At 45.5% G+C, this 27,751-nt stretch overlaps 1 protein-coding gene across 2 annotated transcripts in view; it reads left to right on the forward strand.

Annotated features, from left to right (window-relative positions):
• The window catches only part of LOC110503001 (endothelial PAS domain-containing protein 1), an 87,919-nt gene that overhangs the window by 55,729 nt on the left and 4,439 nt on the right, over window positions 1-27,751 (forward strand). For both annotated transcript variants that reach the window (XM_036960863.1, XM_036960864.1), the window contains exons 7-13: window positions 4,543-4,649; window positions 17,753-17,900; window positions 18,905-19,113; window positions 19,813-20,030; window positions 24,301-24,414; window positions 24,563-25,023; window positions 26,464-26,560. In XM_036960863.1, coding sequence (XP_036816758.1) covers window positions 4,543-4,649; window positions 17,753-17,900; window positions 18,905-19,113; window positions 19,813-20,030; window positions 24,301-24,414; window positions 24,563-25,023; window positions 26,464-26,560 — 1,354 coding nt within the window. The remainder of the gene's footprint in view (window positions 1-4,542; window positions 4,650-17,752; window positions 17,901-18,904; window positions 19,114-19,812; window positions 20,031-24,300; window positions 24,415-24,562; window positions 25,024-26,463; window positions 26,561-27,751) is intronic.

The raw sequence follows: 27,751 nt of genomic DNA on the forward strand, positions 1-27,751 counted from the left end.
AACTGACTGCTGGTCCTTAATAACTTGCACGAAAACTTCCAAAAGATATATTCCAGGTCGAATAAACTGGTCAAACTAAGTACAGAATCAATCTTCAGGATGTTATTATCATATATATCCAATAACGTTCTAACCGGATCATTCGTTTTCATCTGGGGCCGATTGGAACAGCCGTAGCACCCACAGAGAAATGCGCCACAGCAAAATGGCATTCTGTTGCGACACTGACTATTTTCCCTCCCACTAGGTCAAAGTTCACAGCAAATACTCCATTACACTTTCTACTGAATGAGGACATCTAGTGGAAGGCGTAGGAAGTGCTTCCAGATCCATATCTTGTTGGGAAAGGAGGGGGCGATGATGTCAAAGTTGCCCCAACTTTCAGAATTTCAAAACTTGTTTGGAAGATTGCCTGCCCTATGAGTTCTGTTATACTCACATACGTAATTCAAACAGTTTTAGAAACTTCAGAGTGTTTTCTATCCAATAGTAATAATAATATGCATATATTAGCAATCTAGGACAGAGTTTAATGCAGTTCACTATGGGCACACAATTCATCCAAAGTGAAAGTACTGCCCCCTATCCTGAACCAGTGTATCTTTAATTATATGTAGAACATGTATCTTTAGTCAAAGTTTATGATGAGTATTTCTGTTATCTGGCGTAGCTTTCTATAATTCCTCCGGATATTTTGGAGGAATTTCTGAACATGACGTCAATGTAAACCGAGATTTGTGAATATAAATATGCATATTATCGAACAAAACATAAATGTACTGTGTAACATGTCAGCTGATGAAGATTTTCAAGAGGTTAGTGATTCATTTTATTTCTAATCCTGCTTTTGTGATTTTATCTTTGGCTGGAAAAAATGGCTGCGTTTTTCCTTTGATTTGGTGGTGGTCTAACATAAATATATGTTGTGTTTTCGCTGTAAAACATTTAAAAAATCTGACATGATGGGTAGATGAACAAGGTGTTTATCTTTCATTTGAGGTATTGGACTTGTTAATGTGTGAAAGTTAAATATTTCTAAATAATATTTTTGAATTCCCTGCGCCACCTTTTCAGCTGAACGGGGGGGGGGGGGGGGGGGGGGGGGTGGAGTTCCCTGAGGGGAACGTCTTGCCCCAACAGGTTTTAAAGGCACAGTGAACTTAGTGTATGTAAACTTTTGACCCACTGAAATTGTGATACATTGGGTTATAAGTGAAATAATCTGTCTGTAAACAATTGTTGGAAATGTATTACTTGTGTCATGCACAAGTTGCCAGAACTACAGTTTGTTAACAATAAATGTGTGGAGTGGTTGAAAAACAAGTCTCATGACTCCAACCTAAGTGTATGTAAACTTCTGACTTCAACTGTACATATTCATGCATAAAGTACCTTCCCATACAGACATTATATGATCACAGACTCAGACACACATTTATATTGTAAATCGTAAGCAGCAGCAGGCTGGTAAAACCCAAAATCAAGTGCTGTCACTAAACGACAAATTACGCAAACTTACACACACACACACACACACACACACACACACACACACAAGCATGCAAACAAGCCTTGGATAATGATCTGCTGACTGAACCAGTTTGGTTTGGCAGGACCAGAGAGAAAAAAAACATCAAGAATGACTTGCATCGCACGACATCATCAAAGAGTGCCAGAGGTTACCCACAACATGTTCTCTGGGCACTTCACACAAAGTGAGTGCTATGCACCCATCACCACTGCAACCAAAGCAGCATGTCACCATGACAACTGTGACAATAGTGACAAGTCCAAGTCCTACCATCATGTCCCTGTGATGATCGATGTCCCCGTTAGGAGTGTCTGCTGTCCCCTCTGGGCCAACTGCGTCACAGACACGGCAGCCATCTTAGAGCCAATGTCTCACCGGTAGAGAAAAACATTCCATCCTCCTAGCTGCAAGTGCTAAAAACCACACCGGTCGGGTTCGGCTGTAATCTGATCAAGCGCTCATGCAAAGACAAAAGATTTATTCTGAGAACAGAGTGTACCTTCCTGTGAAACAGAGGCCCCTTTTTACTTTTCTCAAATGTTGTATTTATTTCATCCTTGCGCAAATCGACTCCAATTACGCAAATGAGGCGACAGCCCATGATGTCTTGCATACGTCATTATGCTCATTAGTGGTCATGGTTGATGTTCCCAACTGGCACAGCACGGGTTGCCCTTGGACCGCCCGTGAGGAGAGGAGAAAGGCTGGAAGGAAGAGAAGGAACTCAGAAATGTTTATGTAATGTTGGTTTAAACTTCAATTTAACTTTCCGTCTTGCTCGGGTCTCAACAGATTTTGAACCATTGCACCTGCATGGATAAGAAAAAAGTTTAATGATTGAGGCTACTTTAATTTTGGCTACTTGGTCCATATGCTTGCAATTATCATTATTACTGTTTTTTCATTATGGAAACTATGTGTTAATCTAGGGTCTACATCGTTGTTTTTAACTTTTTAAGAAATGTCTATGATTTTATATTAATTACCTATGATTGAGGTCCACCAGCTGTTTTTCTTACTCAAGGTTGAGTTGCCTAACTATATTTCAGCAGTGGTGCTTTAGTTGGGATTAACTAAAAGCTCAGGTTTTCAGAGCCTTGATTTGTAAAAACACAAACAATCCCTATTCATCTGTTTGAAGATTATGCAGGCATCATTGGGAGAGTTTAGAGCTCTCTACTGTACTTAACACCCAAATCCACATCACGCAGAGATAAAAACACATTGAAACTCACATCACTCAGAGGTAAAAACACATCACTCAGAGGTAAAAACACATTGAAACCCACATCACTCAGAGGTAAAAACACATTGAAACTCACATCACTCAGAGGTAAAAACACATCACTCAGAGGTAAAAACACATTGAAACCCACATCACTCAGAGGTAAAAACACATTGAAACTCACATCACTCAGAGGTAAAAACACATTGAAACCCACATCACTCAGAGGTAAAAACACATCACTCAGAGATAAAAACACATTGAAACCCAAATCACTCAATCGCATAAACAACACAACCGGTGTGTGGGTGTAAAGCAGTGAGGAATGACTTATTTGTGCTCCAGTCTGGCTGGCTGGCAAATTGACTGGCTGGCTGGCAGGTTTGCTGACTGGCTGGCTGGAAGGCTGGCTGGCTGCCTGGCTGGCTGCCTGGCTGGCTGGCTGGCTGGCTGGCTGGCTGGTAGACGTCAATTCAATATTTATTACATGTTGGTTCAACAGAATTTCATTGAAAAGACGTGGAAGCAACTTTGATGCAATGGGTAATGGGGTAATGCTCTAGGAGTCACATGCCTGTTGACTATTACCTACCTATCTGATCCTTATTATTGTTTTTATTGTTGAGAGAGACTGTGGTAGAGGAGAGAGACTGTGGTAGAGGAGAGAGACTGTGGTAGAGGAGAGAGCCTGTGGTAGAGGAGAGAGGCTCTGGTAGAGGAGAGAGGCTCTGGTAGAGGAGAGAGACTGTGGTAGAGGAGAGAGACTGTGGTAGAGGAGAGAGGCTGTGGTAGAGGAGAGAGGCTCTGGTAGAGGAGAGATGCTCTGGTAGAGGAGAGAGACTGTGGTAGAGGAGAGAGGATGTGGTAGAGGAGAGAGGCTGTGGTAGAGGAGAGAGGCTGTGGTAGAGGAGAGAGGCTGTGGTAGAGGAGAGAGGCTGTGGTAGAGGAGAGAGACTGTGGTAGAGGAGAGAGACTGTGGTAGAGGAGAGAGGCTGTGGTAGAGGAGAGAGCCTGGTGGAGGAGAGAGGCTGTGGTAGAGGAGAGTGGGAGAGGACAAACTGGTAGAGGAAACTAGGGTAGAGGAGAGAGGGAGAGGAGATACTGTTGTAGAGGAGATACTGTGGTATAGGAGAGACTGAGGTAGAGGAGAAAGGGAGAGGAAAGGCTGTGGGAGAGGAGAGGCTCTGGTAGAGGGGAGAGAGAGAGGAGCGAGACTGTGCCAGAGGAGGTAGAGGAGAGGCTGTGGTAGAGGAGAGAGAGAGAGGAGAGAGACTGTGGCAGAGGAGGTAGAGGAGAGGCTGTGGTAGAGGAGAGAGAGAGAGGAGAGAGACTGTGGTAGAGGAGGGAGAGGAAAGGCTGTGGTAGAGGAGAGACTGTGGCAGAGGAGGTAGAGGAGAGGCTGTGGTAGAGAGAGGTTGTGGTAGAGGAGAGGGAGAGAGGAGAGACTGTGGTAGAGGAGGGAGAGGAGAGGCTGTGGTAGAGGAGAGGCTGTGACAGAGGAGAGGCTGTGACAGAGGAGAGGCTGTGACAGAGGAGAGGCTGACAGAGGAGAGACTGTGGTAGAGGAGGGAGAGGAGAGGCTGTGGGAGAGGAGAGAGGCTGTGGTAGAGGAGAGAGGCTGTGGTAGAGGAGAGGTGTGTGTGTGTGTGTGTGTGTGTGTGTGTGTGTGTGTGTGTGTGTGTGTGTGTGTGTGTGTGTGTGTGTGTGTGTGTGTGTGTGTGTGTGTCAGTCAGAGAAAAGTGGTGTTGGCTGAGTTAACGGTTGGCTGTATTTCTGTGTATTGCAGAGTCACTGAGCTGATGGGCTACAGTCCTGAAGACCTGCTGGGCTGCTCTGTCTATGAGTTGTACCACGCCCTCGATTCTGACAGTGTCACCAAGAGCCACCAGAACCGTGAGTGTCTACACTAAGACTGACTACACTGCAACCCCGGTGCAGACAAAGGCACTTCTTCCTTTTGCCTTAAGGCCTATCAACAGATAGAATGATTGTGAAGTCATTGGGAGTGTCTCAACCATCTGTTGAGGACCTTATCTCATCTTCTGCTTTACAGTAACCGTGCTGGTGTGTGAGAGAACAAGACACCGCTTTACAGTAACCTTGCTGGTGTGTGAGAGAACAAGACAACGCTTTACAGTAACCGTGATGTTGTGTGAGAGAACAAGACACCACTTTACAGTAACCGTGCTGGTGTGTGAGAGAACAAGACACCGCTTTACAGTAACCGTGATGTTGTGTGAGAGAAACAAGACACCGCTTTACAGTAACCATGCTAGTGTGTGAGAGAACAAGACAACGCTTTACAGTAACCGTGATGTTGTGTGAGAGAACAAGACACCGCTTTACAGTAACCGTGCTGGTGTGTGAAAGAACAAGACACCACTTTACAGTAACCGTGATGTTGTGTGAGAGAACAAGACACCGCTTTACAGTAACCGTGATGTTGTGTGAGAGAACAAGACACCGCTTTACAGTAACCGTGATGTTGTGTGAGAGAACAAGACACCACTTTACAGTAACCGTGCTGGTGTGTGAGAGAACAAGACACCGCTTTACAGTAACCGTGATGTTGTGTGAGAGAACAAGACACCGCTTTACAGTAACCATGCTAGTGTGTGAGAGAACAAGACAACGCTTTACAGTAACCGTGCTGGTGTGTGAAAGAACAAGACACCGCTTTACAGTAACCGTGATGTTGTGTGAGAGAACAAGACACCGCTTTACAGTAACCGTGATGTTGTGTGAGAGAACAAGACACCGCTTTACAGTAACCGTGATGTTGTGTGAGAGAACAAGACACCGCTTTACAGTAACCGTGCTGGTGTGTGAGAAAACAAGAGAATGCTTTACAGTAACCCTGATGTTGTGTGAGAGAACAAGACACCGCTTTACAGTAACCGTGATGTTGTGTGAGAGAACAAGAGAACGATTTACAGTTACCGTGATGGTGTGTGAGAGAACAAGACAGCGCTTTACAGTAACCGTGCTGGTGTGTGAGAGAACAAGACACCGCTTTACAGTAACCGTGCTGGTGTGTGAGAGAACAAGACACCGCTTTACAGTAACCATGCTGGTGTGTGAGAGAACAAGACACCGCTTTACAGTAACCGTGCTGGTGTGTGAGAGAACAAGACACTGCTTTACAGTAACCGTGATGTTGTGTGAGAGAACAAGACACCGCTTTACAGTAACCGTGCTGGTGTGTGAGAGGACAAGAGAACGCTTTACAGTAACCGTGATGGTGTGTGAGAGAACAAGACAACGTTTTAGAGTAACCGTGCTGGTGTGTGAGAGATCAAGACAACGCTTTACAGTAACCGTGCTGATGTGTGAGAGAATAAGACAGTGCTTTACAGTAACCGTGCTGGTGTGTGAGAGAACAAGACCATGCTTTACAGTAACTGGTGCTTTACAAAGCATGGTGTAGAAGCACGGTGGCTAGGAAAAACTCCCTAGAAAGGCCAAAACCTAGGAAGAAACCTAGAGAGGAACCAGACTATGTGGGGTGGCCAGTCCTCTTCTGGCTGTGCCGGGTGGACATTATGACAGAACATGGCCATGATGTTCAAATGTTCATAAATGACCAGCATGGTCCAATAATAATAAGGCAGAACAGTTGAAACTGGTGCAGCAGCACCAGCACCATGTCAGGTAGTCCTGAGGCATGGTCCTAGGGCTCAGGTCCTCCGAGAGAGAGAAAGAAAGAGAGAAAGAGAGAATTAGAGAGAGCACACTTAAATAGTGTGTACCATCACTTCAGCCCCCAGTGTGCAGGCCCTATTCAAATAACTGTTGTTTATGTTTGTGCTACTGTAGCAGGCCCTATTCATACACCTGTAGTTTATGGTTGTGTTACTGTAGCAGGCCCTAGTCATACACCTGTAGTTTATGTTTGTGTTACTGTAGCAGGCCCTATTCATACACCTGTAGTTTATGTTTGTGTTACTGTAGCAGGCCCTATTCATGCACCTGTAGTTTATGTTTGTGCTACTGTAGCAGGCCCTATTCATGCACCTGTAGTTTATGTTTGTGTTACTGTAGCAGGCCCTATTCATGCACCTGTAGTTTATGTTTGTGCTACTGTAGCAGGTCCTATTCATACACCTGTAGTTTATGTTTGTGTTACTGTAGCAGGCCCTATTCATGCACCTGTAGTTTATGTTTGTGCTACCATAGCAGGCCCTATTCATACACCTGTAGTTTATGTTTGTGCTACTGTAGCAGGCCCTATTCATGCACCTGTAGTTTATGTTTGTGCTACTGTAGCAGGCCCTATTCATACACCTGTAGTTTATGTTTGTGCTACTGTAGCAGGCCCTATTCATACACCTGTAGTTTATGTTTGTGTTACTGTAGCAGGCCCTATTCATGCACCTGTAGTTTATGTTTGTGCTACTGTAGCAGGCCCTATTCAAACACCTGTAGTTTATGTTTGTGCTACTGTAGCAGGCCCTATTCAAACACCTGTAGTTTATGTTTGTGCTACTGTAGCAGGCCCTATTCATACACCTGTAGTTTATGTTTGTGTTACTGTAGCAGGCCCTATTCATACACCTGTAGTTTATGTTTGTGTTACTGTAGCAGGCCCTATTCATGCACCTGTAGTTTATGTTTGTGTTACTGTAGCAGGCCCTATTCAAACACCTGTAGTTTATGTTTGTGTTACTGTAGCAGGCCCTATTCATGCACCTGTAGTTTATGTTTGTGTTACTGTAGCAGGCCCTATTCATGCACCTGTAGTTTATGTTTGTGTTACTGTAGCAGGCCCTATTCATACACCTGTAGTTTATGTTTGTGTTACTGTAGCAGGCCCTATTCATGCACCTGTAGTTTATGTTTGTGTTACTGTAGCAGGCCCTATTCATGCACCTGTAGTTTATGTTTGTGTTACTGTAGCAGGCCCTATTCATGCACCTGTAGTTTATGTTTGTGTTACTGTAGCAGGCCCTATTCATGCACCTGTAGTTTATGTTTGTGTTACTGTAGCAGGCCCTATTCATGCACCTGTAGTTTATGTTTGTGCTACTGTAGCAGGCCCTATTCAAACACCTGTAGTTTATGTTTGTGCTACTGTAGCAGGCCCTATTCATGCACCTGTAGTTTATGTTTGTGCTACTGTAGCAGGCCCTAGTCAAACACCTGTAGTTTATGTTTGTGCTACTGTAGCAGGCCCTATTCAAACACCTGTAGTTTATGTTTGTGCTACTGTAGCAGGCCCTATTCAAACACCTGTAGTTTATGTTTGTGTTACTGTAGCAGGCCCTATTCATGCACCTGTAGTTTATGTTTGTGTTACTGTAGCAGGCCCTATTCAAACACCTGTAGTTTATGTTTGTGCTACTGTAGCAGGCCCTATTCATGCACCTGTAGTTTATGTTTGTGCTACTGTAGCAGGCCCTATTCAAACACCTGTAGTTTATGTTTGTGCTACTGTAGCAGGCCCTATTCATGCACCTGTAGTTTATGTTTGTGCTACTGTAGCAGGCCCTATTCATGCACCTGTAGTTTATGTTTGTGTTACTGTAGCAGGCCCTATTCATGCACCTGTAGTTTATGTTTCTGCTACTGTAGCAGGCCCTATTCAAACACATGTTGTTTATGTTTGTGCTACTGTAGCAGGCCCTATTCAAACACCTGTAGTTTATGTTTGTGTTACTGTAGCAGGCCCTATTCATGCACCTGTAGTTTATGTTTGTGCTACTGTAGCAGGCCCTATTCAAACACATGTTGTTTATGTTTGTGCTACTGTAGCAGGCCCTATTCATACACCTGTAGTTTATGTTTGTGCTACTGTAGCAGGCCCTATTCATGCACCTGTAGTTTATGTTTGTGCTACTGTAGCAGGCCCTATTCAAACACCTGTAGTTTATGTTTGTGTTACTGTAGCAGGCCCTATTCAAACACCTGTAGTTTATGTTTGTGCTACTGTAGCAGGCCCTATTCAAACACCTGTAGTTTATGTTTGTGCTACTGTAGCAGGCCCTATTCAAACACATGTTGTTTATGTTTGTGCTACTGTAGCAGGCCCTATTCAAACACATGTTGTTTATGTTTGTGCTACTGTAGCAGGCCCTATTCATGCACCTGTAGTTTATGTTTGTGCTACTGTAGCAGGCCCTATTCAAACACATGTTGTTTATGTTTGTGCTACTGTAGCAGGCCCTATTCAAACACCTGTTGTTTATGTTTGTGCTACTGTAGCAGGCCCTATTCAAACACATGTTGTTTATGTTTGTGCTACTGTAGCAGGCCCTAGTCAAACACCTGCAGTTTATGTTTTTTTAGTTTCCATCCTGTTACCTTGATTTCCTTTCTGTCCACCTCTCGCTACCTCTGGCACCGTGTTTCGTGTATGGTTATTGCTTTTACCAGCCCAGAGATGACAATCCATGTTGACCTCCACCAGCTTCTGTAACAACACCACACAGGCAATGTTCAGCTTCCCTCACACATCATACCCTCACATCCCAGCAGTCCCCAGGCCCCCTCACACATCATACCATCACATCACCCCCCATCCCCCTTCACACACAATAACTTCACATCAGCCCCCAGTCCCCCCCCCCCCCCCCCAGACACCATACCCTAACATCACATCAGTCCCCAGTCCCCCTCACACACAATACCTTCACACTATCCCCCAGACCCCCTTACACACAATATCCTCACATCACATCATCCCCCAGATCCCCCTCACACACAATACCCTCACATCAGCCCCAGAACCCCTCACACACAATACCCTCACATCACATCAGCCCCCATCCCCCCTCACACACAGTACCCTCACATCAGCCCCCAACCCCTCTCACACACAATACCCTCACATCACATCTAAACCCCACCAGGCCACTCTGTCAGCCAAATGACATTTCAGATGTGAGTTCTGAATATAATTCAAAACAGGACTTATTTCATTATCATGGCTCTGTGGACCTGGGCCGGTATTAAGATGTCTTCAATCCCATTAGGGCTGACCTGTGACTGGGGAGATAAGACGAGCGCAGGGCATCTGTAGTGACAGGGGACCAGGTGTCCCACATTGCCCCTGTAATGAGGCCCTCCGGTGAGATGGCTTCTGTCCCACAGTGACATTTACACATCATTAAAGCCTCTCTCTGTAATAGGGGAAGTGTGTGTGTGTGTGTGTGTGTGCACGCGCGCTAGTACTAGCAGCTCGACTCCTTTGTGAGTCTAGTACTCCTTTCTGAATGCACTGAGCAGGTGGGATCTCTGTGGCCAGCTGAAGTCTCTACGGCAACGTGACTGGCCTGGAGCAGCCCTGGTCTGTGTTTACTCACTCTTATCCAGCCCTAAGACCCAGGCCTGCTCCTTTCACAAGCCAGCCCTGGGATGACCCTACTACCCCAGGCCTGCTCCTTTCACAAGCCAGCCCTGGGATGACCCTACTACCCCAGGCCTGCTCCTTTCACAAGCCAGCCCTGGGATGACCCTACTACCCCAGGCCTGCTCCTTTCACAAGCCAGCCCTGGGATGTCCCTACTACCCAGGCCTGCTCCTTTCACAAGCCAGCCCTGGGATGACCCTACTACCCCAGGCCTGCTCCTGTCACAAGCCAGCCCTAGGATGACCCTACTACCCCAGGCCTGCTCCTTTCACAAGCCAGCCCTCGGATGACCCTACTACCCCAGGCCTGCTCCTTTCACAAGCCAGCCCTGGGATGACCCTACTACCCCAGGCCTGCTCCTTTCACAAGCCAGCCCTGGGATGACCCTACTACCCCAGGCCTGCTCCTTTCACATAGAAGCCCTGGGATGAACCCTACGACCCCGGGCCTGCTCCTCTCACAAACCAGCCCTGGGATGACCCCTATGACCTTGGACCTGCTCCTTAATAAGCCAGCCCTGGGACCCCTACTACCCCTGGCCTGCTCCTTTTACAAGCCAGCCCTGGACTTGAGCCAACTCCTCTTCTTCTCTACCCTGATACAGTACTTCTCTATCTCTCATTCTCTCCTCACCCCTAAAACGTTCTCCTCTTCACCCTCTATCTTAGTCTTACCCTGACCTGAACCTCTCTGCTCTTCACCCTCTATCTTAGTCTTACCCTGACCTGAACCTCTCTCCTCTTCACCCTCTTTCTTAGTCTTACCCTGACCTGAACCTCTCTGCTCTTCACCCTCTATCTTAGACTTACACTGACCTGAACCTCTCTCCTCTTCACCCTCTATCTTAGACTTACACTGACCTGAACCTCTTTGCTCTTCACCCTCTATCTTAGTCTTACCCTGACCTGAACCTCTCTCCTCTTCACCCTCTTTCTTAGTCTTACCCTGACCTGAACCTCTCTGCTCTTCACCCTCTATCTTAGACTTACACTGACCTGAACCTCTCTGCTCTTCACTCTGCTGCTTGCTGTCTGAGTTCCTCTTCTGTTCACCTCCATCCTGCTTGAATTATACTTTCTCTCTCTCTCTCTCTCTATCTATACAGTGCCTTGCGAAAGTATTCGGCCCCCTTGAACTTTGCGACCTTTTGCCACATTTCAGGCTTCAAACATAAAGATATAAAACTGTATTTTTTTGTGAAGAATCAACAACAAGTGGTACACAATCATGAAGTGGAACGACATTTATTGGATATTTCAAACTTTTTTAACAAATCAAAAACTGAAAAATTGGGCGTGCAAAATTATTCAGCCCCTTTACTTTCAGTACAGCAAACTCTCTCCAGAAGTTCAGTGAGGATCTCTGAATGATCCAATGTTGACCTAAATTACTAATGATGATAAATACAATCCACCTGTGTGTAATCAAGTCTCCGTATAAATGCACATGCACTGTGATAGTCTCAGAGGTCCGTTAAAAGCTCAAGGAGAGCATCATGAAGAACAAGGAACACACCAGGCAGGTCCGAGATACTGTTGTGAAGAAGTTTAAAGCCGGATTTGGATACAAAAAGATTTCCCAAGCTTTAAACATCCCAAGGAGCACTGTGCAAGCGATAATATTGAAATGGAAGGAGTATCAGACCACTGCAAATCTACCAAGACCTGGCCGTCCCTCTAAACTTTCAGCTCATACAAGGAGAAGACTGATCAGAGATGCAGCCAAGAGGCCCATGATCACTCTGGATGAACTGCAGAGATCTACAGCTGAGGTGGGAGACTCTGTCCATAGGACAACAATCAGTCGTATATTGCACAAATCTGGCCTTTATGGAAGAGTGGCAAGAAGAAAGCCATTTCTTAAAGATATCCATAAAAAGTGTTGTTTAAAGTTTGCCACAAGCCACCTGGGAGACACACCAAACATGTGGAAGAAGGTGCTCTGGTCAGATGAAACCAAAATTGAACTTTTTGGCAACAATGCAAAACGTTATGTTTGGCGTAAAAGCAACACAGCTGAACACACCATCCCCACTGTCAAACATGGTGGTGGCAGCATCATGGTTTGGGCCTGCTTTTCTTCAGCAGGGACAGGGAAGATGGTTACAATTGATGGGAAGATGGATGGAGCCAAATACAGGACCATTCTGGAAGAAAACCTGATGGAGTCTGCAAAAGACCTGAGACTGGGACGGAGATTTGTCTTCCAACAAGACAATGATCCAAAACATAAAGCAAAATCTACAATGGAATGGTTCAAAAATAAACATATCCAGGTGTTAGAATGGCCAAGTCAAAGTCCAGACCTGAATCCAATCGAGAATCCTGATTCTCCAAGATCGCATAGCAGTTCAGACGTCTTTTGTCCTCGTCTTGTCACATACATACATCTTTTCACATACAGTTTATTTTTATTTTCCATCAACTCATCTTCTAAACACTCTCCTGCAACCAGCCTCACCAATTTATATTTATAAAAAAATATTATTTACCTCAGATCTGTAATCCTCCAAGAAGCTAGCCAGAAACTCCAAGAAGCTAGCCAGAAACTAGCCAGAAGCTAGCCAGGAGCTAGCCCAGAAGCTAATCCAGAAGCTAATCAGAAGCTAGTTAGCTTCTTTACTGGCAAATCGTTAGTATTCAGCTAACCACGGTTTGTGGTCATCAGCTATCCTTTAGCTCGAAAATCTATCGAAAATCTATCGCCAGTTTTGTACGGCGCAGATCGGCTCGGAACGGAACATACCGGACCAATTTTTCTCTCCATGTCCCTGGATTTCAACTGCTCTCTGGACATTCATACCCGCATCTCACAGCTAGCTAGCTGCTATCCGTGTGACAGTCGGCTTTCGTCGATTCCGGAGCAAACATCGATTGTTCCGGTGCTAGCCAGCTCCGTCAATCACTCCTGAGTTCCATCATTCACTCCTGGGCTGCAGTCACCTATCCGGACCCGTTTTACTGCCTACGCGGAGCCCCACCGGGCCTTCACAACTGGACTGCCGACGTTATCTACCTGAAGGAGATCCGGCTGGCTCCTCCGTCGCGACGTTACCTGAACGCCCATCTGCGGCCCGCTAACCGTTAGCTGTCTTACCGGCTGCTATCTGAATAGACAATCGGACAATTTATTTATTTTTATTATTATTATGTTTTCTTCTCGGGCCTCTATAACTATATCTATTGTTCTTATTTTTGTTGTTGTTGTGTGATTTGGATTAATCCCCTCTACCACACGGAACCCCACTAATCTACTGACCGAACGCAAGAGGTGGCTAACAACAGACCTCCATCCTATGCTAGCTTGCTACCGATGGCCTGGCTAGCTGTCTAAATCGCCGTGACCCTCAACCAACCTCTCCACTCACTGGACCCTTTTGATCACTCAACTAAGCATGCCTCTCCTTAATGTCAATATGTATTGTCCATTGCTGTTCTGGTTAGTGTTTATTGGCTTATTTCACTGTAGAGCCTCTAGTCCTGCTCACTATACCTTATCCAACCTATTAGTTCCACCACCCACACATGCAATGACATCTCCTGGTTTCAATGATGTTTCTAGAGACAATATCTCTCTCTTCATCACTCAATACCTAGGTTTACCTCCACTGTATTCACATCATACCTTACCTTTGTCTGTACATTATACCTTGATGCTGTTTTATCGCCCCCAGAAACCTCATTTTACTCTCTGTTCCAGACGTTCTAGACGACCAATTCTTATTGCTTTTAGCCGCACCCTTATTCTACTCCTCCTATGTTCCTCTGGCGATGTAGAGGTGAATCCAGTGCCTAGCTCCACTCCTATTCCCCAGGCGCTCTCTTTTGACGACTTCTGTAACCGTAATAGCCTTGGTTTCATGCATGTTAACATTAGAAGCCTCCTCCCTAAGTTTGTTCTATTCACTGCTTTAGCACACTGCCAACCCGGATGTTCTAGCTGTGTCTGAATCCTGGCTTAGGAAGACCACCAAAAATTCAGACATTTTCATTCCAAACTACAACATTTTCAGACAAGATAGAACTGCCAAAGGGGGCGGTGTTGCAATCTACTGCAAAGATAGCCTGCAGAGTTCTGTCCTACTATCCAGGTCTGTACCCAAACAATTTGAACTTCTACTTTTAAAAATCCACCTCTCTAAAAACAAGTCTCTCACCGTTGCCGCCTGCTATAGACCACCCTCTGCCCCCAGCTGTGCTCTGGACACCATATGTGAACTGATTGCCCCCCATCTATCTTCAGAGCTCGTGCTGCTAGGCGACCTAAACTGGAACATGCTTAACACCCCAGCCATCCTACAATCTAAACTTGATGCCCTCAATCTCACACAAATTATCAATGAACCTACCAGGTACCTCCCCAAAGCCTTAAACACGGGCACCCTCATAGATATCATCCTAACCAACTTCCCCTCTAAATACACCTCTGCTGTCTTCAACCAAGATCTCAGCGATCACTGCCTCATTGCCTGCATCCGTAATGGGTCAGCGGTCAAACGACCTCCTGTCATCACTGTAAAACGCTCCCTGAAACACTTCAGCGAGCAGGCCTTTCTAATCGACCTGGCCGGGGTATCCTGGAAGGATATTGACCTCATCCCATCAGTAGAGGATGCCTGGATATTTTTAAAAAATGCCTTCCTAACCATCTTAAATAAACATGCCCCATTCAAGAAATTTAGAACCAGGAACAGATATAGCCCTTGGTTCTCCCCAGACCTGACTGCCCTTAACCAACACAAAAACATCCTATGGCGTTCTGCATTAGCATCGAACAGCCCCCGTGATATGCAGCTGTTCAGGGAAGCTAGAAACCATTATACACAGGCAGTTAGAAAAGCCAAGGCTAGCTTTTTCAAGCAGAAATTTGCTTCTTGCAACACTAACTCAAAAAAGTTCTGGGACACTGTAAAGTCCATGGAGAATAAGAACACCTCCTCCCAGCTGCCCACTGCACTGAAGATAGGAAACACTGTCACCACTGATAAATCCACCATAATTGAAAATTTCAATAAGCATTTTTCTACTGCTGGCCATGCTTTCCACCTGGCTACTCCTACCCCTGTCAACAGCACTGCACCCCCAACAGCAACTCGCCCAAGCCTTCCCCATTTCTCCTTCTCCCAAATCCATTCAGCTGATGTTCTGAAAGAGCTGCAAAATCTGGACCCCTACAAATCAGCCGGGCTAGACAATCTGGACCCTTTCTTTCTAAAATTATCTGCCGAAATTGTTGCCACCCCAATTACTAGCCTGTTCAACCTCTCTTTCGTGTCGTCTGAGATTCCCAAAGATTGGAAAGCAGCTGCGGTCATCCCCCTCTTCAAAGGGGGGGACACTCTTGACCCAAACTGCTACAGACCTATATCTATCCTACCATGCCTTTCTAAGGTCTTCGAAAGCCAAGTCAACAAACAGATTACCGACCATTTCGAATCTCACCATACCTTCTCTGCTATGCAATCTGGTTTCAGAGCTGGTCATGGGTGCACCTCAGCCACGCTCAAGGTCCTAAACGATATCTTAACCGCCATCAATAAGAAACATTACTGTGCAGCCGTTTTCATTGATCTGGCCAAGGCTTTCGACTCTGTCAATCACCACATCCTCATCGGCAGACTCAACAGCCTTGGTTTCTCAAATGATTGCCTCGCCTGGTTCACCAACTACTTCTCTGATAGAGTTCAGTGTGTCAAATCGGATGGTCTGTTGTCCGGACCTCTGGCAGTCTCTATGGGGGTGCCACAGGGTTCAATTCTTGGACCGACTCTCTTCTCTGTATACATCAATGAGGTCGCTCTTGCTGCTGGTGAGTCTCTGATCCACCTCCACTCAGACGACACCATTCTGTATACTTCCGGCCCTTCTTTGGACACTGTGTTAACAACCCTCCAGGGAAGCTTCAATGCCATACAACTCTCCTTCCGTGGCCTCCAATTGCTCTTAAATACAAGTAAAACTAAATGCATGCTCTTCAACCGATCGCTACCTGCACCTACCCGCCTGTCCAACATCACTACTCTGGACGGCTCTGACTTAGAATACGTGGACAACTACAAATACTTAGGTGTCTGGTTAGACTGTAAACTCTCCTTCCAGACCCATATCAAACATCTCCAATCCAAAGTTAAATCTAGAATTGGCTTCCTATTTCGCAACAAAGCATCCTTCACTCATGCTGCCAAACATACCCTTGTAAAACTGACCATCCTACCAATCCTCGACTTTGGCGATGTCATTTACAAAATAGCCTCCAATACCCTACTCAACAAATTGGATGCAGTCTATCACAGTGCAATCCGTTTTGTCACCAAAGCCCCATATGCTACCCACCATTGCGACCTGTACGCTCTCGTTGGCTGGCCCTCGCTTCATACTCATCGCCAAACCCACTGGCTCCATGTCATCTACATGACCCTGCTAGGTAAAGTCCCCCCTTATCTCAGCTCGCTGGTCACCATAGCATCTCCCACCTGTAGCACACGCTCCAGCAGGTATATCTCTCTAGTCACCCCCAAAACCAATTCTTTCTTTGGCCGCCTCTCTTTCCAGTTCTCTGCTGCCAATTACTGGAACGAACTACAAAAATCTCTGAAACTGGAAACACTTATCTCCCTCACTAGCTTTAAGCACCAACTGTCAGAGCAGCTCACAGATTACTGCACCTGTACATAGCCCACCTATAATTTAGCCCAAACAACTACCTCTTTCCCAACTGTATTTAATTTATTTATTTATTTTGCTCCTTTGCACCCCATTATTTTTATTTCTACTTTGCACATTCTTCCATTGCAAAACTACCATTCCAGTGTTTTACTTGCTATATTCTATTTACCTTGCCACCATGGCCTTTTTTGCCTTTACCTCCCTTCTCACCTCATTTGCTCACATTGTATATATACTTTTTTATACTGTATTATTGACTGTATGTTTGTTTTACTCCATGTGTAACTCTGTGTCGTTGTATCTGTCGAACTGCTTTGCTTTATCTTGGCCAGGTCGCAATTGTAAATGAGAACTTGTTCTCAACTTGCCTACCTGGTTAAATAAAGGTAAAATAAATAAATAAATACATCTGTGGAAAGAACTGAAAACTGCTGTTCACAAATGCTCTCCATCCAACCTCACTGAGCTCGAGCTGTTTTGCAAGGAGGAATGGGAAAAAATGTCAGTCTCTCGATGTGCAAAACTGATAGAGACATACCCCAAGCGACTTACAGCTGTAATCGCAGCAAAAGGTGGCGCTACAAAGTATTAACTTAAGGGGGGCTGAATAATTTTGCACGCCCAATTTTTCAGTTTTTGATTTCTTAAAAAAGTTTGAAATATCCAATAAATGTCGTTCCACTTCATGATTGTGTCCCACTTGTTGTTGATTCTTCACAAAAAAATACAGTTTTATGTCTTTATGTTTGAAGCCTGAAATGTGGCAAAAGGTCACAAAGTTCAAGGGGGCCGAATACTTTCGCAAGGCACTGTATCTATCTATTTTGGTTAAATCGGTCGTTTTTTCCCCTGAACAAGGCAGTTAACCCACTGTTCCCCGGTAGGCTATCATTGGAAATAAGAATATGTTCTTAACAGACTTGCTTAGTTAAATAAAGTTTAAATTAAAGTATGTTAAAAAATCTCTCTCCATCTTTGTACAGTGTGCAGTAAAGGCCAGGCCGTGAGTGGACAGTATCGTATGCTGGCCAAACATGGAGGCTACGTGTGGGTGGAGACCCAGGGCACAGTCATCTACAACAGCCGGAATTCCCAGCCGCAGTGCATTGTCTGTGTCAACTATGTCCTCAGGTAGGGTCACCGGTCTCAGGTCAAGGGTCAGGGGTCAAGGGATGGGGGTCAGAGGTTAAGATGGTGAGGTTTGGGTGGGGAGGCAGAGGGGGACATACCCTGATTAACCCTACTCCAGGATGTCCAGGACAAGGTTTAACCTGTGTCCAGGAAACTGGCCCATAGTGTCCAACATTGGGGGGGGAGTGATTGTGGAAGGCTGATATTTCAAATATATTGCAGTAGTACATTAGCTTAATCTGTTAGTAAATCAAATTACATTTATTTATAACGCCCTTCTTACATCAGCTGATATCTCAAAGTGCTGTACAGAAACCCAGCCTAAAACCCGAAACAGCAAGCAATGCAGGTGTAGAAGCACGGTGGCTAGGAAAAACTCCCTAGAAAGGCCAAAACCTAGGAAGAAACCTAGAGAGGAACCAGGCTATGAGTGGTGGCCAGCCCTCTTCTGGCTGTGCCGGGTGGAGATTATAACAGAACATGGCCAATATGTTAAAATGTTCATAGATGACCAGCAGAGTCAAATAATAATAATCACAGTGGTTGTTGAGGGTGCAACAGGTCAGCACTTCAGGAGTAAATGTCAGTTGGCTTTTCATAGGCGATCATTCAGAGTATCTCTACCGGTCCTGCTGTCTCTAGAGAGTTGAAAACAGCAGGTCTATGACAGGTAGCACGTCCGGTGAACAGGTCAGGGTTCCATAGCCGCAGTTGAAACTGGAGCAGCAGCACGGCCAGGTGAACTGGGGACAGCAAGGAGTCATCAAGCCAGGTAGTCCTGAGGCATGGTCCTAGGGCTCAGGTCTTCCGAGAGAAATAGAGAAAGAATTTGAGAGAGCATACCGGATAAGACATGAGAAATACTCCAGATTTAACAGACTGACCCTAGCACCTCGACACATAAACTACTGCAGCATAAATACTGGAGGCTGAGATGGAAGGGGTCGTAGTAGGTAACATAACACATCCCTGAGGTATCCCTCTGTCTCTCTCTGGGTTTTCAGTGACGTGGAGAACAAGTCCATGATCTTCTCCATGGACCAGACTGAGTCCCTGTTCAAGCCACACAACATGAACAGCTTCTTCAGTCAGAGTGGTGCTGCGGTGGCCACGGAGCCCATGGAGATCCTGTTCACCAAACTGAAAGAGGACCCAGAGGACCTTGCTCAACTGGCCCCCACACCTGGAGACGCCATCATCACCCTCGACTTTGGTCAGAATCCCCCCCAATATCTCCCATTCTACTTTAGATCTCTCCTTAACTATACCCCATATCATCCCATTACTATCCATCTTACCAAAGCCATGCACTTAAACCTGCACCATCTCTAACGTCGCCCCAATGCTCCAATTGATGGTGCATAGAGCCTGATAACTGTGCAACAAACTGGGACTTGATGTGGTTGAAATTGAGGTGGGAGAGGGAGCAAGCCTACTATAGCTGTATTAGATGGGACTTAGAAAAATGTCGACAATTGGCAATAAAAAAATGTTTCTAGGACATTGACCATATTGGTTTTGGGAAGCCCAATTGAATCTGAGTTTGGGCATATAAAGTTTATATGTGAAAACTATTTCTAAGATGCATACTTTAGATTTTCTGAACTCACTTCCTTGTTTAAATCACTTGCGCTGCTCGCGATTTGAAGTCCACAATGTAGGGTAGGTTCTCAGGGTTATGCTAGATGTTGATGGACTGAGAGTTTACCCAATTAAAACCAGCAGTTGTGTCGTCATCTACTGCCATAGACTTCCAATCAAGTCCCGTTCTGAGGTGTTGTGAAACCAGACAGTTTGACAGAGAGAGAGCTGGCTTGTGGACAAGATTACACCATCTGTAGTCTAAGATAATACTATAACTTCTTTGAAAACAGGAATCCTAACCGTTTACTGTTTATATGGTTGTCTACAGGAAGGCCACCATTTGAGGAGCCTCATCCTCCTTTATACCCCAAGATGTCTCCCATTCCCACCCCGGCCCCTCAGAGCTGGGGTAGTGATCCCCACAAACCCTGCCCATCAGGAGACATGTCCAAACAAATGGCTGCCACTTTCTCAGTACCCCAGAACCCTACACCGGGCAGCGCCACCCCCAGCACTGCCCCCCCTAGCCTGAGCAGTTATTCCACGGTATGTAGCTACTACTGCCCCTGGTTTCCTCCTAGAACTCTCCTAGAACTCTCCTAGAACTCTTCTAGAACTCTTCAAGAACTTTCCTTGAACTCTTCTAGAAATCTCCTTGAACTATCCTAGAACTCTTCTTGAACTCTCCTTGAATCCTCCTTGAACTATCATTGAACTCTCCTTGAACTCTTCCAGAACTCTCCTGTCATCTATTGTCTTGTTCACCACATATTCTACCACAAGCCTGTTTTACTAGCTTTTCTTCCACTTTTATGAAGTGTGTGTGTGTGTGCCTGCGTAGCCTACGTGTGTGTGATCCTGCATGTGTGTCACGATGTGTGCATTTGTTTGTGCGTGTGTGCATGTGTCACGATGTGTATACTTGTTTGTGTGTGTGCATGTGTTTGTGTGTGTGTTTTTATTATTTAGATAAAGATAAAGCAAAGCAGTATGACAGAAACAACAACACAGAGTTACACATGGAATAAACAAACGTACAGTCAATAACACAATAGAAAAAAAGTCTACATATAGTGTGTGCAAATGGCGTGAGGTGGTAAGGCAATAAATAGGCCATAGTAGCAAAGTAATTACAATTTAGCAGATTAACACTGGAGTGATAGATGAGCAGATGATGGTGTGTAAGTAGTGATACTGGTGTGCAAAACAACAGCAAAGTAAATAAAAACAATATGGGGATGAGGAAGGTAGATTGGGTGGGCTATTTAGAGATGGACTATGTACAGCTGCAGCGATCGGTTAGCTGCTCATATAGCTGATGATTAAAGTTAGTGAGGGAAATGTAAGTCTCCAGCTTCAGCGATTTTTGCAATTTGTTCTAGTCACTGGCAGCAGAGAACTGGAAGGAAAGGCGGCCAAAGGAGGTCTTGGCTTTGGGGATGACCAGTGAGATATACTTGCTGGAGCGCATGCTACGGGTCGGTGTTGTTATCGTGACCAATGAGCTGAGATAAGGCGGAGCTTTACCTAGCATAGCCTTATAGATGACCTGGAGCCAGTGGGTCTGGCGACGAACGTGTAGCAAGGGCCAGCCGACTAGAGCATACAGGTCGCAGTGGTGGGTGGTATAAATCCTGTCTAGGATTGGCCGTTCCGCTAGCGGAACCCCACCTCAACATTCCGCTGAAAAAGGAAGCGTGCAAAATTCAAAAATATTTTTTATAAATATATAACTTTCACACATTAACAAGTCCAATACAGCCTATGAAAGATAAACATCTTGTTAATCTATCCATGGTGCCCGATTTCAAAAATGATTTACAGCGAAAGCACCACATATGATTATGTTAGGTCATAGTCAAGTCACAAAAACACACATAGCCATTTTCCAGCGAAAGAGAGGAGTCACAAAAAGCAGAAATATAGATAGAATTAATCACTAAGCTTTGATGATCTTCATCAGATGACACTCATATGACATCATGTTACACAAGACATGTATGTTTTGTTCGATAATGTGCATATTGATATCCAAAAATTCCAGTTTACATTGACGCAGTAATATTTTGATTCCAAAACATCCGGTGATTTTCCCAGAAACACTCATAATAAACATTGATAAAAGATGCAAGTGTTATTCACACAATTAAAGATAGACTGATCCTCTATGCAACCGCTGTGCCAGATTTTAAAAAAACTTAACGGAAAAAGCATAATCTGAGAACGGTGCTCAGTACCTGCTTATAAACAACTAGACAATTCCGCCATCTTGGAGTCAACATTAGTTTGAAAAAACACTATAAATATTAACTTACTTTTGATAATCTTCATCAGAAGGCACTCGCAGGAATCCCAGTTCGACAATAAACGACTGATTTGTTGCATAAAGTTCCATAAAGCCCATCATTTAACCACCTGTTGTCAGCATGTTCAGTCCAGTAATCCATCTTCATGGAGACGTGACCATTTCCTCCATGACAAAAACTCAAAAAGTTCCGTTACAGGTTCTAGAAACAAGTCAAAACATGTCTGCAATCAATCTTGAGGATGTTTTTAACAATTATAATCAATAAGGTTCCAACCGGAGAATTTCATTGTCTGAATAAAAGCCCTGGAACGAGAGGACACTCTCTTGGGAGCGCGCTTCATGAGACTGAGACAGACCACTCACTAAAATGGGTCTCATGAGCCCCTCCTTTATAGCATAATGTTAAAACTAGGATTAAAGACGGTGACATCTAGTGGAAGCCCTGGGAAGTGCGAGCACATCCATATCTATCAGGGATTTAAATTGGCTCTGTTTTGAAATTTGACTTCTCACTTCCTGTTTGGATTTCTTCTCAGGTTCTTGCTTGCCATATACTGTAAGTTCTGTTATACTCACGGACATCATTCAAACAGTTTTAGAAACGTCGGAGTGTTTTCTATCCAATGCTAATAACAATATGCATATATTAGCATCTGGGACAGAGTAGGAGGCGGTTCAGTTTGGGCACGCAATTCATCAAACGTGACATACTGCCACTTAACCTAACAGGATAAGGCACTTTGGTAACAAAACGGATGGCACTGTGATAGACTACATCCAATTTGCTGAGTAGAGTATTGGAAGCTATTTTGTAGATGACATAGCCAAGGTAAAGGATCGGTAGGATAGTCAGTTTTACTAGGGTAAGTTTGGCGGCGTGAGTGAAGGAGGCTTTGTTGCGAAATAGGATGCCGATTCTAGATTTGATTTTGGATTGAGATGTTTGATATGAGTCTGGAAGGAGAGTTTACAGTCTAGCCAGACACCTAAGTATTTGTAGTTGTCCACATAGTCTAGGTCAGAACCATCCAGAGTAGTGATGCTAGTCAGGCGGGAGGGTGTGGGCAACAAACGGTTGAAAAGCATGCATTTGGTTTTACTAGCGTTCAAGAGCAGTTGGAGGCCACGGAAGGAGTGTTGTATGGCATTGAAGCTCGTTTGGAGGTTTGTTAACACAGTGTCCAAAGAAGGGCCAGAAGTATACAGAATGGTGTTGTCTGCGTAGAGGTGGATCAGGGAATCACCAGCAGTAAGAGAGACATCGTTGACATATACAGAGAAAGAACCCTGTGGCACCCCCATAGAGACTGCCAGAGGTCTGGACAACAAGCCCTCCGATTTGACACACTGAACTCTGTCTGCGCAGTAGTTGGTGAACCAGGCGAGGCAGTCATTTGAAAAAACCAAGGCTATTGAGTCTGCCGATAAGAATACGGTGATTGACATAGTCGAATGCCTTGGCCAGGTCTAAGAAGACGGCTACACAGTACTGTCTTTTATCGATGGCGGTTATGATATCGTTTAGTACCTTGAGCGTGGCTGAGGTACACCCACGACCAGCTCGGAAACCGGATTGCCCAACAGAGAAGGTACGGTGGGATTCGAAATGGCCAGTGATCTGTTTATTTACTTGGCTTTCAAAGACTTTAGAAAGGCTTTTTCAAAGAGAGTGTCACCCTCTTTGAAGAGGGAGATGACCGCGGCAGCTTTCCAATCTTTAGGGATCTCGGACGATACGAGAGAGAGGTTGAACAGACTGGTAAGAGGGGTTGCAACAATGGCGACGGATAATTTTAGAAAGAGAGGGTTCAGATTGTCTAGCCCAGCTGATTTGTACTGGTCCAGGTTTTGCAGCTCTTTCAGAACATCTGCGATCTGGATTTGGGTAGAGGAGAAGATGGGGAAGCTCAGGCAAGTAGCTGCGGGGGTTCAGAGCTGTTGGCCATGTTTGGGGTAGCCAGGAGGAAAGCATGGCCAGCCGTAGAGAAATGCTTATTGAAATGTTCGATTATCATGGATTTATCGGTGGTGACCGTGTTGCCTAGCCTGGGGAGGAATGGGCAGCTGGGAGGAGGTGCTCTTGTTCTCCATGGACTTTACAGTGTCCCAAAACTTGTTTGTGTGTGTGTATATCACAGGAGGTTGGTGGCACCTTAATTGGGGAGGACATTCTCGTGATAATGGCTGGAGCGGAATGAGTGGATGGCATCAAGTACATCAAACACATGGTTTGATACCATTCCATTCACTCCGTTCCAGCCATTATTATTAGCCGTCCTCCCCTCGGCAGCCTCCACTGGTGTGTGTGTTATGGAGTGGGCATGGATCCCAGGTGCTTGCAACAGGGGGCAGAGTGTTGTGAGAATAAAGGGGTGGATGGTTGGAATAAGCACTGGTCACTTAGTTACTTAGGCCTCAAGGGAGCTTTTGTCCTGTCCTCTTTCTCTCTCTCAATCTCTCTCCCTCTCTCTGTCTCTCTCTCTCCCTCTCTCCTCTCTGTGGGTACAGCCCAGCAGCCCAGGGGATTACTACAATGAGAGAGAGAGTGACCTGAAGGTAGAGCTGACTGAGAAGCTCTTTGCTCTCGACACAGAGGGGCCCAAGAGCCCTGGGAGCACCCAGGTCAGTCTTACTGGCACTTCACAGACCCATTACTGAATCAGTGTGGATGAGGAAGGTTGACATTATACTAGATTGACATTTATTTAACACAATTGGTCATGGTTGCTTTCTTGGGGTTGTGTGATGTAATGTGATGTGACCCTCTCAGTCGGCCCTGAGTGATATGGACCTGGAGACCCTGGCACCCTACATCCCCATGGACGGAGAGGACTTCCAGCTCCATCCCATCATTCCTGAGGAGGTGCCTGGAGGCCCAGAGGGCCACCTCACCACACAGAATAGCTTCAGCAACATCGCCAGCCTCTTCCAAAACCTGAGATCCCCACAGTCTGACCACTACCAGCCCGCCAAGTGTGCCCCAGGAGACAAGAGAGGCCCCAACCACAGCCAAATGAGCCCCATGGACTCCAGGCCTACTCTGCCATACACAGGCTCCACACAGATCCCCCCCTACCACGCCCCAGCCAGCACACCTCTGTCCTCTATGGGTGGACATCAGAACCTGCAGTGGCCCCCAGATCCTCCGTTAAACTCTCTACTACAGGTGAACTCCATGGGTAGAAGCCACTCATGTCAGAACATGCCAGTCAACATGATGCACAAGCAGAGGTACTATAGAGGGCCTTCAGTGTGTCTGTCCTACTGATTCAGTGTGTCTGTCCTACTGATTCAGTGTGTCTGTCCTACTGATTCAGTGTGTCTGTCCTACTGATTCAGTGTGTCTGTCCTACTGATTCTGTGTGTCTGTCCTTCTGATTCTGTGTGTCTGTCCTACTGATTCTGTGTGTCTGTCCTACTGATTCTGTGTGTCTGTCCTACTGATTATGTGTGTCTATCCTACTGATTCTGTGTGTCTATCCTACTGATTCTGTGTGTCTGTCCTACTGATTCTGTGTGTCTGTCCTACTGATTCTGTGTGTCTGTCCTTCTGATTCTGTGTGTCTGTCCTACTGATTCTGTGTGTCTGTCCTACTGATTCTGTGTGTCTGTCCTACTGATTCAGTGTGTCTGTCCTACTGATTCTGTGTGTCTGTCCTACTGATTCAGTGTGTCTGTCCTACTGATTCTGTGTGTCTGTCCTACTGATTCTGTGTGTCTGTCCTACTGATTCTGTGTGTCTGTCCTACTGATTCTGTGTGTCTGTCCTACTGATTCAGTGTGTCTGTCCTACTGATTCTGTGTGTCTGTCCAACTGATTATGTGTGTCTATCCTACTGATTCTGTGTGTCTGTCCTACTGATTATGTGTGTCTATCCTACTGATTATGTGTGTCTATCCTACTGATTCTGTGTGTCTGTCCTACTGATTCTGTGTGTCTGTCCTACTGATTCTGTGTGTCTGTCCTACTGATTCTGTGTGTCTGTCCTACTGATTATGTGTGTCTGTCCTACTGATTATGTGTGTCTATCCTACTGATTCTGTGTGTCTGTCCTACTGATTCTGTGTGTCTGTCCTACTGATTCTGTGTGTCTGTCCTTCTGATTCTGTGTGTCTGTCCAACTGATTCTGTGTGTCTGTCCTACTGATTCTGTGTGTATGTCCTACTGATTCTGTGTGTCTGTCCTACTGATTCTGTGTGTCTGTCCTACTGATTATGTGTGTCTATCCTACTGATTCTGTGTGTCTATCCTACTGATTCTGTGTGTCTGTCCTACTGATTCTGTGTGTCTGTCCTACTGATTCTGTGTGTCTGTCCTTCTGATTCTGTGTGTCTGTCCTTCTGATTCTGTGTCTCTATCCTACTGATTCAGTGTGTCTGTCCTACTGATTCAGTGTGTCTGTCCTACTGATTCTGTGTGTCTGTCCTACTGATTCAGTGTGTCTGTCCTACTGATTATGTGTGTCTGTCCTACTGATTCTGTGTGTCTGTCCTACTGATTCTGTGTGTCTGTCCTACTGATTCTGTGTGTCTATCCTACTGATTCTGTGTGTCTATCCTACTGATTCTGTGTGTCTGTCCTACCGGTTTTTATTCAGTTTTGTTCTTGTACTGATGGTTGTTAGAGCTAGAGTAGTGTACAGCGATGGTAAGTAAATGCTCTTTTGCAGGTCAATGGAGAACTTTGTCCAGGCCTACAGAGACATGAGTCCCACCAGAATCGCCATAGCCAACAACGTCAAGCGCTCCTTCACACAAATGGCAGTGGTACGTTTACCCTCTCACTGCTTCATGACTGTTGTTTATGATGTGTGTATCCAGGTTGAGGTCACTGTTAAATATTCCACTAGAGTTATATAAGATGCCGAAACTGCAGACTGGTTTTGACTAAGATCAAATCAATTCAAATGTATTATAAAGCCCTTCTTACATCAGCTGATGTCACAAAGTGCTGTACAGAAACCCAGCCAAAAACCCCAAACAGCAAGCAGTACAGGTGTAGAAGCACGGTGGCTAGGAAAAACTCCCTAGAAAGGTCGGAACCTAGGAAGAAACCTAGGTAGGAACCAGGCTATGAGTGGTGGCCAGTCCTCTTCTGGCTGTGCCGGGTGGAGATTATAACAGAACATGGCCAAGATGTTAAAATGTTCATAGATGACCAGCAGGGTCAAATAATAATAATCACAGTGGTTGTCGAGGGTGCAACTGTCAGTTGGATTTTCATAGCCGATCATTCAGAGTATCTCTACTGCTCCTGCTGTCTCTAGAGAGTTGAAAACAGCAGGTCAGGTCTTAGCACGTCCGGTGAACAGGTCAGGGTTTCATAGCCAAGGTCAGAAAAGTTGAAACTGGAGCCGCAGCATGGCCAGGTGGACTGGGGACAGCAAGGAGTCATCAAGCCAGGTAGTCCTGAGGCATGGTCCTAGTGCTCATGACCTCCGAGAGAGAGAAAGAAAGAGAGAATTAGAGAGAGCATACTTAAATTCACACAGGACACCAGATAAGACAGGCAAAATACTCCAGATATAACAGACTTACCCTAGCCCCCCGACACATAAACTACTGCAGCATAAATACTGAAGGCTGAGACAGGAGGGGTCGGGAGACACTGTGGCCCCGTCCGACAATACCCACGGACAGGGCCAAACAGGAAGGATATATCCCCACCCACTTTTCCGATGCACAGCCCCCACACCACTAGAGGGATATCTCTGACCACCAACTTACCATCCTGAGACGAGGCCGAGTATAGCCCACAAAGATCTCCACTACGGCACAACCCAAGGGGGGGCGCCAACCCAGACAGGAAGATCACGTCAGTAACTCAACCCACTCAAGTGACACACTCATGGAAGAGCACCAGTAAGCCAATGACTCAGCCCCTGTAAAGACTCCCAGTGGAGAGAAGGGAACCGGCCAGGCAGAGACAGCAAGGGCGGGTCATTGCTCCAGTGCCTT

Source organism: Oncorhynchus mykiss, chromosome 23 (genome assembly GCF_013265735.2).
Source record: "Oncorhynchus mykiss isolate Arlee chromosome 23, USDA_OmykA_1.1, whole genome shotgun sequence".
Taxonomy (NCBI): Eukaryota; Metazoa; Chordata; class Actinopteri; order Salmoniformes; family Salmonidae; genus Oncorhynchus; species Oncorhynchus mykiss.